The sequence below is a fragment of the Pseudophryne corroboree genome, chromosome 1, assembly GCF_028390025.1.
Source record: "Pseudophryne corroboree isolate aPseCor3 chromosome 1, aPseCor3.hap2, whole genome shotgun sequence".
NCBI classification, from domain to species: Eukaryota; Metazoa; Chordata; class Amphibia; order Anura; family Myobatrachidae; genus Pseudophryne; species Pseudophryne corroboree.
In genome coordinates this window covers 431,666,121-431,683,069 of record NC_086444.1, presented here as the reverse complement: position 1 = coordinate 431,683,069, position 16,949 = coordinate 431,666,121, and the positions used below count along the sequence as shown (strand labels likewise).

General features: G+C 49.2%; 1 protein-coding gene across 3 annotated transcripts in view; it reads right to left on the bottom strand.

Annotated features, from left to right (window-relative positions):
• Nucleotides 1-8,605: 8,605 nt before the first annotated feature.
• OSGEP (O-sialoglycoprotein endopeptidase) overlaps nt 8,606-16,949 on the bottom strand; it is a 91,945-nt gene continuing 83,601 nt past the window's right edge. For all 3 annotated transcript variants that reach the window (XM_063913464.1, XM_063913463.1, XM_063913465.1), the window contains exons 10-12: nt 9,424-9,499; nt 9,196-9,294; nt 8,606-9,104 (exon numbers count right to left, since the gene is read on the bottom strand). In XM_063913464.1, the coding sequence (XP_063769534.1) occupies nt 9,065-9,104; nt 9,196-9,294; nt 9,424-9,499 (215 nt within the window). In that variant the 3' untranslated portion in view covers nt 8,606-9,064. The remainder of the gene's footprint in view (nt 9,105-9,195; nt 9,295-9,423; nt 9,500-16,949) is intronic.

Genomic DNA, 16,949 nt, shown 5'->3' with positions numbered 1-16,949 from the left:
ATGAGAGTGTTCTTTGTGGTGTCTCAACATTGGCAGAAATGTGTATCGCTGCTTACTATGATCTCTTCCTTGCAGGTGTGTGTCATGTCCCTTTGTGTGAGGTGCCAGTGTGGGATGCGGTCAATATAGCGCCTGTTGGGATCCCTTCAGGAATGTAATTGGCGATGCCCGGAATCCAGACAGAAGCCCGGAAATAGAGTAGTGTAGCAAGCTAAGCTCGCCACCCGGCCCGAAATGTGGCGAGCCAGTGAGGGAACTCGCTGTCGGGATTCCGGCATCGGCCTCCAGACCGCCGGGATCCCATACTGAATCCGCCAGTATAATTGAAGTCTTTACAGCTTTATGCAGTGAAATCACTGGTAGTTTCACCCAATTAAACCATTGCAATGTTATGTGCAGAAAAGCTTCAATACTTTCGAGGAAAGTATTGCTGCCAGTAATGCAAAATTAAAACTGTTGTTTAAAACACTGAAGCTGCAGCAGCTATGACAGGCAAAGGAAGTCGGTGAGATAGAACACGTGGGTTGCTGAATACACAGCCCTTGTGCTGCCAGGTAAAAGGGCCTTGCATTGTATACAGGGGCTGATTCAGACCTGATCGTAGATGTGTTTAGCACATCTACGATCAGTAACACTGACATGCGGGGGAACGCCCAACATGTCAGTACCTGCCCTGTCGCAGAAGTACAAAAACATTGCACAGCGGTGATGCTTTTGTACTTCAGGAGTAGCTCCCAGCCAGCGCTGGCAGGGAGCAACTCGTCGCTGTTTGGGTCGCAGCGGCTTTGTGTGACATCACACAACCGCCACGGCCCACCCCCCCAACGGTCCGGGCACGCCTGCGTTGCCTGGACCGATCCACCTAAACGGGGGCCAAACGCCGCCGGCCCGCCCAGCGACCGGGCAGAGGCGATCGCAGCCTTAAGACAGTCGTTGACTGTCTGGCATGCGCAGTTCAGACCTGATCGCTGCTGTGCGAACACGCACAGCAGCGATCAGGTCTGAATTAGCCCCATATACCTCTTGGCTGTCTTACAATTTGGATAGAAGTCTTAAGAGATAACATTCATGCAGCCTGCAGAAAATGCAAGTTGAATTTTTTTTATAATGCAGTACAGTAGCAAGAAAATTGTTTGCAATTACCATACAAGGCAGTGATTCAAGCTTAGAATAAGGAAGCTTAAATATTTGTGCAGAAAGAAAGCATTTTGGGGCTTATTATTTTGTGGCCAGATATTGCTTATTTTTGCATTGTGCTTGAGTTCGATCATAGGTTAGTAGGCAGAATTGTGGTCTATTCACATATTCGCAGCTAAGCATACGCAGAGGGTCTTTTGCGGCAGGCGGATGGTGGGGAGGTCAGTTCTCCCCTGCCCACTACCGTTGTCTGCTATATACCATCAGTGCAGGGGGAGAGTCTCCTCTCTCCCCTGCACTGATGTGTTGTTATAAAGGTGTCCGTGCGATCGCCTCCCACACCTGGATCTGCACCAGGTATAGGGCTGATGCACATGTGCACTGATAGTGAAGGACTGCTGCGTGGGGTGGCTGCATAGGTACAGTCAATCGGAATTCGAGTGAATTTATTTATTTTAGGTCTGAATCTGGCCATTTATATACAAATCCAGTACCTTGAAATACTGGGCAGACAAGTCTAATCTGTTATGTACTTTTTCCATTTAAGCAGTAGAACTGATAACACATGTCAATTTGGCAGTGAAACCCCAATATATATGAGTAATGTCCTCAGTTTACAGCTTTCAGTGGTGCTGAATATAAAGAGACCAGAGAGCAATGCTCTGCCACTCTGAGGTCTATAACCGAACATGATCTTATGCGCATAAAGTCAGTCCAGTCCAGGAGGTGTTATCTTAGCCCATTTTCATGTCAAAGGAGCCAATGATCATCTTCTAATAATTTCTCATACGTCCTAGAGGATGCTGGGGGCTCCAAAAGGACCATGGGGTATAGACGGGATCCGCAGGAGACATGGGCACTTTAAGACTTTAAAAAGGGTGTGAACTGGCTCCCCCCTCTATGCCCCTCCTCCAGACCTCAGTTAGATTCTATGCCCAGAGAGACTGGTCACACACCAGGGGAGCTCTCCTGAGTTACTCTGAAAAGGACTTTATTTAGGTTTATTATTTTCAGGGAGCACTGCTGGCAACAGGCTCCCTGCATCGTGGGAGTGAGGGGAGAGAAGCAGACCTACTTCTGTGAGTTCAAGGGCTCTGCTTCTTAGGCTACTGGACACCATTAGCTCCAGAGGGTCTGATCACTTGGTATAGCCTAGCTGCTCGTTCCTGGAGCCGCACCGTCGTCCCCCTCACAGAGCCAGAAGAAAGAAGCCGGGTGAGTAACCGAAGTACAGAAGACTTCACTAAAGACGGCAGAAGACTTCAGACAGAGGTACCGCGCAGCGGTCGTGCTGCGCGCCATTGCTCCCACACACCAGCGGCACTACTTGGGTGCATGGTGCAAGGGGGTCACCCTGGGCAGCAATAATACCTCAAGTTCAGCCTGACAAATGTAATATACAGTGCATAGGCACTGTATACAGACCCCCGCCAGTATAAAAAAATAGCGGGACATAAGCGCGCCATTAAGGGGGCGGGGCTTGGTCCTCCCAGCTCTAATCAGCGCCATTTTTTTCTCCACAGTGAGCTGCAGTGACACTGGTCCTGGCCTCCTACACTTCTGTCACAAGTAACGGTGCTAAATGGGGGGGCACAGCAAATTTGGTGTTATTATTTATAAAAAGCGCTGACAGGTCTGGGGCATTATATATATTTTCAGACCGGGATAGGCGCTGGGTGTGAGCTAGCAAACTCCCTCTGTGTTTCTCTAATAGGCCTTATTGTGGGTCTGTCCCCTATAGCCCAGTGTGATAGTGGTGTCGGAACGAGTGTGTCGACATGTCTGAGGCTGAAGGCTCTTCCCAGGAGGAGGCTGGAGTGGGGACAGAACAGTGTGGAGGAGTGCTGATTGGGTAAATATGTTGAGTGCCTTGAATGCAAATGTGGCTTTATTAAATAAGAGATTGGATAAATCTGAGGCTCAGAACCAAACATGGAGACAATCCATGGAAGACGCGTTATCCCAAACGCAGACTCCCTCAGGGTCACAGAAACGGGCGTTTACCAAAATAGCAGACACAGATACCGACATGGATTCCAGTGTCGACTATGGTGATGCCAGGTTGAATCCTAAACTGGCTAAGAGCATTCAGTACATGATTGTGGCAATAAAAGAAGTGTTACATATCACGGAAGACCCTGCTGTTCCGGAGACAAGGGTCTGTATGTTTAAAGGAAAGAAACCTGTGGTAACGTTTCCTCCCTCTCATGAACTGAACACTCTTTTTGAAAAGGCTTGGGAAACTCCTGACAAAAAGTTGCTGATTCCCAAGAGAATTATTATGGCATACCCATTCCCCTCTGAGGATAGGAAAAAGTGGGAGTCAACCCCCAATGTGGACAAGGCTCTAGCACGGCTGTCCAAGAAGGTGGCACTGCCGTCCCATGGATAGGGATAGCGTTCTTTTGACACTGGGTCATATCAGGGACGCTGCAGTCTTATCTAAGGGAGGCTGCGAGAGATATTGGCCTCTTGGGATCAAGGGCCAATGCCATGACAATCTCGGCTATGGAATGGTGATGCTGACTCTAAGAGGGCTATGGAGGCTCTGCCGTATAAAGGTGGTGTTTTGTTTGGTGAGAGCCTCGCGGACCTGGTATCTACAGCTACCGCGGGTAAGTAATCTTTTCTACCGTATGTCCCTGCACAACAAAAGAAAATGCCTCTTTATCAGATGCAGTCCTTTCGGTCTAATAAATTCAAAAAAGGACGAGGGTCCTCCTTCCTTGCTGATAGAGGTAGGGGAAGCGGAAAAAAGTCGCCAGCTGTGGCAAGCTCCCAAGAGCAGAAGTCCTCCCCGGCCGCTGCCAAATCCACCGCATGACGCTGGGGCTCCGCTGCTGGAGTCCGCACCAGTGGGGGCACGTCTTCAACTCTTCAGTCAGGTCTGGGCTCGTTCGGCCCTGGATCCTTGGGTGCTAGAAATAGTGGTCCAAGGGTACAAACTGGAGTTTCAAGACGTGCCCCCTCACCGATTTTTCAAATCGGCATTACCAGCTTTTCTTCCGGAAAAGGAAGTAGTATGCGCTGCGATACAAAAGCTGTGTCTGCAGCAAGTTATTGTCACGGTCCCCCCCGTCACAACGGGGAGAAAGCTTTTATTCAAGCCTGTTCGTGGTCCCGAAGCCGGATGGCTCGGTCAGACCGATTCTGAAAATCCCTCAATTTCTTTCTAAAAAAATTCAAATTCAAGATGGAATCTCTCCGAGCAGTGATCTCCAGTCTGGAAGGGGGGGATTTTATGGCGTCAGTCGACATAAAAGATGCCTACTTACATGTCCCAATATATCCTCCACATCAAGCTTACCTGAGGTTTACTGTTCAGGATTGTCATTACCAGTTTCATCCGGGAGAGTGGGGTCTTCATCAAGAGGTCTTTGCAGAAGTGACAAGTCATTGGGGAATTCCTCAAATAGACATGATGGCGTCTCGCCTCAACAAGAAGCTTCAGAGATATTGTTCCTGGCTTAGTGCAGTGGACGCCCTGGTGACACCGTGGGTGTTTCAGTCGGTATATGTGTTCCCTCCACTTCCACTCATTCCAAAGGTGATAAGGATCATAAGAAGAACAAGGGTTCAGGCGATCCTCATTGTTCCAGATTGGCCACGGAGGGCCTGGTATCCGGATCTTCAGGAATTACTCATAGGAGAACTCTGGCCTCTTCCTCTGAGAGAGAGTACCTGTTACAGCAAGGGCCGTGCGTGTTCCAAGACTTACCGCGGTTGCGTTTCACGGCGTGGCGGTTGAACGCCAAATCCTAGCTCGGAAGGGTATTCCCGGTGTAGTCATCATCACTGTATTTGAAGAAAATATGTGTCTTGGTGTGAATCCAAAAAGGCTCCTACGGAAGAATTTCAGCTGGGTCGTTTTCTCCATTTTTTACCAGCAGGTGTGGATGCGGGCCTAAAGTTAGGCTCCATTAAAGTGCAGAATTCGGCCTTATCGATTTTCTTTCAAAAAGAATTGGCTGCCCTTCCAGAGGTTCAGACTTTCGTGAAAGGAGTGCTGCACATCCAACCTTCATTTGTGCCCCCGGTGGCACCATGGGACCTTAACGTGGTGTTGCAGTTTCTTATGTCACACTGGTTTGAACCTTTACGAAAGGTTGAGTTAAAATTTCTTACTTGGAAAGTGGTCATGCTGTTGGGGGGTCCACCTTTCTGGTAGAATGGGCCTTCACCGATTTCGGTAACGGCAATCCAGCCGTAGAATGAGCCTGCTGAATCGTATGACAGATCCAGCGCGCAATAGTCTGCTTGGAAGCAGGAGCCCCAATTTTATTGTGAGCATACAGGACAAACAGAGCCTCTGTTTTCCTAATCTGAGCCGTACTGGCGACATAAATTTTCAAAGCTCTTACTAGATCGAGAAACTTCGATTCCAGCAAGGCGTCAGTAGCCATAGGTTGGTTCAAGTGGAACGACGAAACCACTTTCGGCAGAAACTGCTGACGAGTCCTCAATTCTGCTCTATCTTCATGGAAGATCAAATAAGGGGTCTTGGGAGACAAGGCTGCCAATTCAGACACCCGCCTTGCGGATGCCAAGGCCAACAGCATGGCCACTTTCCAAGTAAGAAATTTTAACTCTACCTTCTGCAAAGGTTCAAACCAATGAGATTGAAGGAACTGCAACACCACGTTAAGATCCCATGGTGCCACAGGGGGCACAAAGGGAGGTTGGATGTGCAACACGCCTTTCACGAAGGTCTGAACTTCTGGAAGGGAGGCCAATTGTTTTTTGGATGAAAACCGATAAAGCTGAAATTTGAACTTTAATTGAGCCCAACTTTAGGCCCGCATCCACACCGGCTTGTAGAAAATGGAGAAAACGTCCTAACTGAAATTCTTCCGTAGGAGCCTTCCTGGATTCACATCAAGACACGTATTTTCTCCAAATACGGTGGTAATGTTTAGACGTTACTCACTTCCTGGCCTGAATAAGAGTGGGGATAACTTCCTGGGGAATACCCTTTCGGGCTAGGATCCGGCGTTCAACCTCCAAGCCGTCAAACGAAGTCGCGGTAAGTCTTGGAACACGCACGGCCCCTGCTGTAACAGATCCTCCCTCAGAGGAAGAGGCCAGGGATCTCCTACAAGTAATTCCTGAAGATCCAGATACCAAGCCCTTCTTGGCCAGCATGGAACAATGAGGATCGCTCGAACTTTTGTTCTTCTTATGATCTTTATCACTTTTGGAATGAGTGGAAGCGGAGGAAACACGTACACCTGACCAGGAACAATATCTCTGAAGTTTCTTGTTGAGGCGAGATGCCATCATGTCTATTTGAGGAATTCCCCAAAGACTTGTCACTTCTGCAAAGACCTCTTGATGAAGACCCCACTCTCCTGGATGGAGATCGTGTCTGCTGAGGAAGTCTGCTTCCCAGTTGTCCACTCCTGGAATGAAGATCGCTGACAGAGCGCTTGTATGCCTTTCCGCCCAACTGAGCACCTTTGTGGCCTCTACCATTGCCGCTCTGCTCTTTGTTCCGCCCTGGCGGTTTATGTACGATACTGCTGTTATGTTGTCTGACTGGATCAAGACGGGCCGATTGCGAAGATGTTCCGCTTGCAGAAGGCCGTTGTGAATGGCCCTTAACTCCAGAACGTTTATGTGTAGACACATTTCCTGGCTTGACCATCGTCCCTGGAAGCTTTCCCCCTGCGTGACTGCTCCCCAGCCTCGGAGACTCGCATCCGTGGTCACTAAGATCCAGTCCTGGATCCCAAACCTGCGTCCCTCTAGGAGGTGACAGCTGTGCAGCCACCACAGGAGTGAGATTCTGGTCTTGGAAGACAGGGTTATCCTTCGGTGCATGTGCAGATGGGACTCGGACCACTTGTCCAACAGGTCCAACAATGTTGTCCAACAATGGAATCTACCAAACTGAATGGCCTCGTGGGCCGCCACCATCTTTCCCAGCAACCGAGTGCATTGATGGATCGATACTCTTGCTGGTTTCAGCATTTGTTTGACCAGGTTCTGAATTTCCAGAGCCTTTTTTTGCCGAGCAGCTACTTGGTCGGATTCAAACACCTTTGCGAAGTTCTACAAGTTTGATACCCTGGCTAATGAGGACCTCATGTTTGGTCAATCGGTGCTGCAGTATAACCCCATGGTTCTTGATGTGACCCCAGCATCCTCTAGGACGTATGAGAAAATAGGATTTTTTCTGCGCTCGCCACGCTGCGGGCTCGGTGGCGACCTGCGGGCTCGGTGGCGACCTGCGGTCGCCACGGGTTCTATTCCCACTCTATGGGTGTCGTGGACACCCACGACTGGAAATAGTCCCTGTTGGTCGGCATGCCGACCATCGGGATAGTGAGCCGTTGGGCTCACGGAGGAGGTCATGTGACTGTCGGTCAGCCGACCGGCGGTCACATGACTACCACCCGAACCAACCTATTGTGGTGCCTGTGGCTACGGGTGCTTTGGAGGATTCCAAGTCCCTTGATGTAGTCAGGGCCTTAAAAATGTATGTAGCCAGGACGGCTTGAGTTCGGAAAACAGAGGCATTGTTTGTCCTGTATGCTGCCAACAAAGTTGGCGCTCCTGCTTCTAAGCAGACTATTGCTCGCTGGATCTGTAACACGATTCAGCAGGCTCATTCTACGGCTGGATTTCCGTTACCTAATTCTGTAAAGGCCCATTCCACTAGGAAGGTGGGCTCTTCTTGGGCGGCTGCCCGAGGCGTCTCGGCTTTACAGCTTTGCCGAGCAGCTACTTGGTCGGGTTCAAACACTTTTGCAAAATTCTACAAGTTTGATACCCTGGCTAAGGAGGACCTCATGTTTGCTCAATCGGTGCTGCAGAGTCATCCGCACTCTCCCGCCCGGTCTGGAGCTTTGGTATAATCCCCATGGTCCTTACAGAGTTCCCAGCATCCTCTAGGACGTAAGAGAAAATAAGATTTTAAACCTACCGGTAAATCCTTTTCTCTTAGTCCGTAGAGGATGCTGGGCGCCCGTCCCAGTGCGTACTGTATCTGCAGTTATTAGTTGTGGTTACACACATGTTGTGTTACGTTTATTGTCAGCCTGTTGCTGATGATGTTCATGCCGTTGACCTGTGTTGTGTTAAATGCCATGTTGTACGGCGTGTTTGTGGTGTGAGCTGGTATGTATCTCACCTTAGTTTAACAATAAATCCTTTTCCTCGAAATATCTGTCTCCCTGGGCACAGTTCCTATAACTGGGGTCTGGAGGAGGGGCATAGAGGGAGGAGCCAGTTCACACCCCTTTGAAAGTCTTAAAGTGCCCATGTCTTCTGTGGATCCAGTCTATACCCCATGGTTCTTGATCTGACCCCAGCATCCTCTGCGGACTAAGAGAAAAGGATTTACCGGTAGGTATTAAAATCCTATTATTTGCATAAAACATCAAACTCATTCCAGATTTATTAAATGTGTTATATTTTTATACAAATATATACAAACAGTTGTGCGAGACTAAAAGACACTGGCCTGTTGCTTTATGGTCTTTTATTAAGAAATGTAAAATCAGATTAATTGCCTGGTCTAAAGTGACTTCACTGTGATGAGGGTGCAGACTTACAGTATAAGGGGCCTTATTCAGGTTTGTTAGCAATTGAGCAAAACCATGTGCACTGCAGGTGGGGCAGATGTAACATGTGCAGAGAGAGTTAGATTTGGGTGGGGTGTGTTCAAACTGAAATTTAAATTGCAGTGTAGATATTAAGCAGCCAGTATTTACCATGCACAGAAACAATATAACCCACCCAAATCTAACTCTCTGCACATGTTACATCTGCCCCACCTGCAGTGCAACATGGTTTTATCCAATTGCTAGTTTTCTGGTTTGCTAACAAACCTGAATCACCCCCTAGGTCTCCTGAAAAAAACAATACAAACGCTTGGTTGACATGGCAAGAAACACCATTCCAGCACTTTCCAGGTGAGTTGTTCTCAATCTCTCCACGTTACCTCCACTTCATCAGTCCGGTATCTGAAGAGAGGATAAAAGATATTAGGAGATTTGCATTACTTCAGTGTGCAGATAATACATTGCTAATGACGCTCTGATAGCAGAAACTGACCGTTGAGTTATCCATGAGTCTTGCAGAGGGGTGACTTGACCTGATCGAAACATCTCCCACCCTGCTTGGGCAATCATAGCACCATTATCAATACAGAACCTAGATGGTAGAGACACAGATATGTAAAAAGCCATGGTACTGCTTTAAGCGTAAGTAATAGACTTTTGGGGGAGCAGAACGGAGATGTGATTACCAGAATATAGATGCAATACATTGAAGGTAACTTACCTCTCATCTGTTGCAAAAAGCTTGGCACCTCGTTCCTTGCACATTACTTCCATCATCTCTTGCAACCGTATGTTACCTGAATGTGGACACATTTACACAGATAATAGTGAAAACCAGAGGGAGACTCCAGCAGTTGAAGAAAATGAAGGTGCCCTTCCCACTGTTTCTGCAATAGATGTGATCTAGATGTGTCATCATACTGTACATCATTGTTGCAGTCGCAGAAAACAGCACCAAGTCCCGTGAGACTCTGCTAGCGCTAGGCGTCTTTTTTGCTGAAATTGCATCGCGATGCGTCTAGGACGCACCAGGAGACTGTGCTGAAGACTTCGATATGCAATACTTGTATATCTGTATGTGACGGAGTCTGTATATGAAGCACAATGGATCTTGTATTAGAAAAAAGCCACGGCCGCTGCATCGTAGCACTTGTTATACAGATTCTGTCTCCTGGTGCATCGCGTTGCAACTAAGGGGGTAATTCAGAGTTGCTTGCAGTAGCAAATTTGTTAGCAGTTGGGCAAAACCAGGTGCACTGCAGGCGGGGCAGATATAATATGTGCAGAGAGAGTTAGATTTGGGTGGGGTGTGTTCAATCTGAAATCTAAATTGCAGTGTAAAAATAAAGCAGACAGTATTTACCCTGCACAGAAACAAAATAACCCACCCAAATCTAACTCTCTCTGCAAATGTTATATCTGCCCCACCTGCAGTGCACATGGTTTTGCCCAACTGTTAACAACTTTGCATTACCCCCTAAGATACAACTTTGGCAAACATACGCCCGATTCTAGCAGAGTTACATGGTACCTGTCAGCTCACTTGCACCAGGTATTTCCTGCTGCGTGGCGCATTGAGGCTAGTTATATGAGGACTCATCTGTATACCTGATTAATACATTGATGTCTGCACTGTAAAGAACTACCCCTGGCACCCGTAATATGCCGCACAGCAGGTGGGTGCATTTTCCAGGATCCGAGCTGTTCCTCAGCGAATCGCCTTCATGCTGCTACAATAGTAGTCAGGTTTTCTACGCAGACATCTCTATGGTCTCTTGGTGCCCAAAGTGAAATCAATGTGCATTAAGCAAATAGGATTTTAATTACCTACCAGTAAATCCTTTTCTCGTAGTCCATAAGGGATATTGGGGAGACATAGTACGATGGGGTATAGACGGGGTCCAAAGGAGCCAGTGCACTTTAAATTTCTTCACTGGGTGTGCTGGCTCCTCCCCCCTATGCCCCCCTCACAGGCAGTTATAGGTAAAACAGTGTCCGAAGGAGAAAGGACCGGATGGTAACAATAACAGCAACAGCTAAACAGGTAACCACATAACCGAGAACCTGCAGAAAAATCAACGCACTGAGGCAGGCGCCCAATATCCATTATGGACTGCGAGAAAAATAAGATTTTAAACCTACCGGTAAATCTTTTTCTCCTAGTCCGTAGAGGATGCTGGGGACTCCGTAAGGACCATGGCTCCGCAGGAGACATGGGCACTCTAAAGACTTTAGAGGGGTGTGCACTGGCTCCTCCATCTATGCCCCTCCTCCAGACCTCAGTTAAAGAACTGTGCCCAGAGGAGACGGACAGTACGAGGAAAGGATTTTTGTTAATCTAAGGGCAAGATACATACCAGCCCACACCATCCACACCGTACAACATGGAATATACGAAACCAGTTAACAGTATGAACAAAACAGCATCAGCCAAAGACTGATCTAAACTGTAACATAACCCTTATGTAAGCAACAACTATATACAAGCCTTGCAGAAATTAGTCCGCACTGGGACGGGCGCCCAGCATCCTCTACGGACTAGGAGAAAAAGATTTACCGGTAGGTTTAAAATCTTATTTTCTCTTACGTCCTAGAGGATGCTGGGAACTCTGTAAGGACCATGGGGATTATACCAAAGCTCCAGACCGGGCGGGAGAGTGCGGATGACTCTGCAGCACCGATTGAGCAAACATGAGGTCCTCCTTAGCCAGGGTATCAAACTTGTAGAATTTTGCAAAAGTGTTTGAACCCGACCAAGTAGCTGCTCGGCAAAGCTGTAAAGCCGAGACGCCTCGGGCAGCCGCCCAAGAAGAGCCCACCTTCCTAGTGGAATGGGCCTTTACAGAATTAGGTAACGGAAATCCAGCCGTAGAATGAGCCTGCTGAATCGTGTTACAGATCCAGCGAGCAATAGTCTGCTTAGAAGCAGGAGCGCCAACTTTGTTGGCAGCATACAGGACAAACAATGCCTCTGTTTTCCGAACTCAAGCCGTCCTGGCTACATAAATTTTTAAGGCCCTGACTACATCAAGGGACTTGGAATCCTCCAAAGCACCCGTAGCCACAGGCACCACAATAGGTTGGTTCGGGTGGTAGTCATGTGACCGCCGGTCGGCTGACCGACAGTCACATGACCTCCTCCGTGAGCCCGACGGCTCACTATCCCGATGGTCGGCATGCCGACCAACAGGGACTATTTCCAGTCGTGGGTGTCCACGACACCCATAGAGTGGGAATAGAACCCGTGGCGACCGCAGGTCGCCACCGAGCCCGCAGGTCGCCACCGAGCCCGCAGCGTGGCGAGCGCAGCGAGCCCGCAAGGGGCTTGCTGCACTCGCCCCTCCCCGCCGGGATCCCGGCGTCGGTATGCTGCCGGGATCCCGGCGTCGGTAAGGTGACCGGCGGTCAGGAGACCGCCGGTCACCCGTACTACACCCGTTGGTTAATATGAAACGATGAAACCACCTTAGGCAGAAATTGAGGACAAGTCCTCAACTCTGCTCTATCCACATGGAAAATCAGATAGGGGCTTTTGTGAGACAAAGCCGCCATCTCGGACACCCGCCTTGCAGATGCCAAGGCCAACAACATGACCACTTTCCACGTGAGAAATTTTAACTCAACTGTTTGAAGAGGTTCAAACCAGTGTGACTTAAGGAACTGTAACACCACGTTAAGGTCCCATGGTGCCACTGGGGGCACAAAAGGAGGCTGGATGTGAAGCACTCCCTTTACAAAAGTCTGGACTTCTGGGAGAGAAGCCAATTCCTTCTGAAAGAATATTGACAGGGCCGAAATCTGCACCTTAATGGAGCCTAACTTTAGGCCCATATCCACTCCTGTCTGCAGAAAGTGGAGAAAACGGCCCAGGTGGAAATCTTCCGTAGGAGCATTCTTGGCTTCACACCAAGATACATATTTCCTCCAGATACGGTGATAATGTTTCGCCGTCACCTCCTTCCTAGCTTTTATTAGAGTAGGGATGACTTCCCCCGGAATACCTTTCCTAGCTCAGATCTGGCGTTCAACCGCCATGCCGTCAAACGTAACCGTGGTAAGTCTTGGAACACGCAGGGCCCCTGCTGCAACAGGTCCTCCCAGGGAAGAAGAGGCCACGGATCTTCTGTGAGCATTTCCTGAAGATCTGAATACCAGGCCCTTCGAGGCCAATCCGGAACAATGAGTATTGTCTGGACTCATTTTCGTCTTATGATTCTCAGTATTTTTGAGATGAGTGGAAGAGGAGGGAAGACATAGACCGACGGAAACACCCACGGTGTCACCAGGGCGCTACAGCCTGAGGGTCCCTTGACCTGGAAAAATACCTCCGAAGTTTCTTGTTGAGGCGTGACGCCATCATGTCTATTTGAGGAAGCCCCCAACGACTTGTTATCTCTGCAAAAACTTCTTGATGAAGACCCCACTCTCCTGGATGGAGATCGTGTCTGCTGAGGAAGTCTGCTTCCCAGTTGTCCACTCCCGGAATGAAGACTGCTGACATCGCGCTTATGTGATTTTTCGCCCAGCGAAGAATCCTGGTGGCTTCCGCCATTTCCCCTCTGCTCCTTGTCCTGCCTTGGCGGTTTACATGAGCCACTGCTGTGACGTTGTCCTATTGAATCAGAACAGGTAGGTCACGAAGAAGAGTCTCTGCTTGTTGTAGGCCGTTGTATATGGCCCTTAATTCCAGCACGTTGATGTGTAGACAAGCCTCCTGGCTTGACCACAGTCCCTGAAAGTTTCTTCCTTGTGTGACTGCTCCCCATCCTCAGAGGCTCGCGTCTGTGGTTACCAGAACCCAGTCTTGAATGCCGAACCTGCGACCCTCTAGAAGGTGAGCACTCTGCAGCCACCACAGGAGAGACACCCTGGCCCTGGGGGACAGGCTTATTTTCTGATGTATTTGTAGATGGGACCCCCGACCACTTGTCCAGAGGGTCCCACTGAAAAGTCCTCGCATGGAACCTGCCGAAGGGGATTGCCTCATAGGCCGCCACCATCTTTCCCAGTACTCGAGTGCATTGATGAACTGACGCTCTTTTTGGCTTTAACAGGTCTCTGACCATGCTCTGGAGTTCCTGGGCTTTTTCCGTTGGGAGAAAAACCCTCTTCTTTTCCGTGTCCAGAATCATGCCTAAAATGATAGCAGAGTCGTTGGAATCAACTGCGACTTTGGCAGATTTAGGATCCAGCCGTGTTGCTGCAGCACTCTCAGGGAGAGTGACACGCTTTTCAGCAACTGATCTCTCGATCTCACTTTTATCAGGAGATCGTCCAAGTATGGGATAATTGTGACTCCTTGCCTGCGTAGGAGCACCATAATTTCCGCCATTACCTTGGTGAAAATCCTCGGGGCCGTGGACAGCCCAAACGGCAACGCCTGAAAACTGGTAATGACCGTCCTGTACAGCGAATCTCAGGTACGCCTGATGAGGAGGATAAATGGGGACATGAAGGTATGCATCCTTTATGTCTAGTGATACCATAAAATCCCCCCCTTCCAGGCTGGAGATCATTGCCCGGAGAGATTCCATCTTGAATTTGAACCTTTTTAGATACAGGTTTAGGGATTTTAGATTCAGGATGGGTCTGACCGAGCCATCCGGTTTCGGGACCACAAATAAGGTTGAATAGTACCCTTTCCCCTGTTGTATTAGGGGAACCTTGATAATCACCTGCTGTTGACACAGGTTTTGTATTGCAGCTAAAACTATTTCCCTCTCTGGGGGAGAAGCTGGCAAAGCCGACTTGAAAAATCGGCGAGGAGGCACTTCTTCGAATTCCAGTTTGTAGCCTTGGGATACAATTTCCATCGCCCAAGGATCCAAATCTGACAGAACCCAGACCTGGCTGAAGAGTCGAAGACGTGCCCCCACCGGTGCGGACTCCCGCAGTGGAGCCCCAGCATCATGCGGTGGATTTTGTAGAAGCCGGGGAGCACTTCTGTTCCTGGGAACTAGCCGTGCAGGCATTATTTTCCCTCTACCCTTACCTCTGGCGAGGAAGGAAGAGCCCCGACCTCTTTTGGACTTATGCGACCGAAAGGACTGCATCTGATATTGAGGTGTTTTATTTTGCTGTGGGGGAACATAAGGCAAAAAAGATTTACCCGCGGTAGCTGTGGAAACCAGGTCCGCGAGGCCCTCCCCAAATAAAACCTCACCCTTGTAAGGCAAAGTTTCCATATGTCTCTTTGAATCGGCATTACCCGTCCATTGGCGGGTCCACAGGGCTCGCCTAGCAGAAATTGCCATGGCATTGGCTCTTGAACCCAACAGCCCAACGTCTCTCGCAGCGTCTCTCATATATAGCGCTGCGTCTTTAATATGACCCAAGGTCAATAAAATGCTATCCTTATCTAGGGTGTCAATGTCAGATGACAATTTATCTGCCCATGCTGCTATTGCGCTACATACCCATGCCGACGCTACTGCCGGTCTGAGCAAGGCACCCGTATGTGTATAAATTGATTTTAAGGTAGTCTCCTGTCTGCGATCAGCAGGATCCTTGAGGGCTGCCGTGTCTGGAGACGGTAGCGCCACCTTTTTGGACAAGCGCGTCAAAGCCTTGTCCACCCTGGGCGAGGATTCTCACCGTAACCTGTCCTGTGCGGGGAAAGGATACGCCATAAGAATTCTCTTGGGAATCTGCAGTTTCTTGTCCGGAGTTTCCCAAGCTTTTTCAAATAAAGCGTTCAGCTCATGAGATGGGGGAAAGGTTACCTCAGGTTTCTTCTCCTTAAGCATGCATACCCTCGTGTCAGGCACCGAGGGGTCCTCTGTGATATGCAAAACATCTTTTATTGCAATAATCATATAATTAATACTTTTGGCCACCCTTGGGTGTAACCTCGCATCATCGTAGTCGACACTGGAGTCAAAATCCGTGTCGGTATCAATGTCTGCTACCTGGGACAGGGGACGTTTATGAGAGCCTGAAGGGCCTTGTGACACAGTCAAAGCCATGGATTGACTCCCTGCTTATTCTCTGGACTCTGCTTTGTCCAATCTTTTATGTAATAAAGACACATTTGCATTTAAAACATTCCACATATCCAACCAATCAGGTGTCGGCGTCGCCGATGGAGACACCACAATCATCTGCTCTACCTCCTCCTTAGACGAGCCTTCCGCTTCAGACATGTCGACACACACGTACTGACACCCCCACAGACACTGGGATACACAATTATGGGGACAGCCCCCCAATAAGGCCCTTTGGAGAGACAGAGAGAGAGTATGCCAGCACACACCCAGCGCCACTGGACACTGGAATAAAATCCCAGACTGTACAGCGCTCTTTTATAGAATAAATAACACACTCACTACGCCAATTAAATGTGCCCCCCCCCCTCTTTTTTGCCCTCTGTACTTGCTCAGCAGGAGAGAGTCCAGGGAGCAGCTTCTCTGCAGCTTGCTGTGGAGAAAAATGGCGCTGGTTAGTGCTGGAGGATCAAGCTCCGCCCCCTCAACGGCAGGCTTCGGTCCCGCTCAAATTCTTTATACTGGCGGGGGTTTTTCAATATACTGCCTCCGCAGAATCTTATATATTAGCCAGTGTCCCTTGAGGTTAATATTGCTGCCCTAGGCGCCCCCCCTGCGCCCTGCACCCGTACAGTGCCTTCTGTGTGTGTATGTGTGGCGTTACCTCAGTGAAGATCTGAAGTCTTCTGCCGCCTGTGAAGTCTTCTCACCCGGCTTCTATCTTCCGGCTCTGTGAGGAGGACGGCGGCGCGGCTCCGGGACGAACAGCGAGGACAACACCTGTGTTCCGTCCCCCTGGAGCTAATGGTGTCCAGTAGCCTAAGAAGCAGAGCCTATCAGTTAAGTAGGGCTGCTTCTCTCCCCTCAGTCCCACGATGCAGGGAGCCTGTTGCCAGCAGTGCTCCCTGAAAATAAAAAACCTAACAAAAAGTCTTTTCAGAGAAACTCAGTAGAGCTCCCCTGCAGTGCATCCAGTCTCCTCTGGGCACAGGATCTAACTGAGGTCTGGAGGAGGCGCATAGAGGGAGGAGCCAGTGCACACTCATCTAAAGTCTTTAGAGTGCCCATGTCTCCTGCGGAGCCCGTCTATACCCCATGGTCCTTACGGAGTCCCCAGCATCCTCTAGGACGTAAGAGAAAGGATTTATGGACTACGAGAAAAGGATTTATCGGCAGGTAATTAAAATCCTATTTTCTCTAGCATCCATAAGGGATATTGGGGAGACTTAGTACGATGGGGACGTCCCAAAGCTTCCAGAACGGG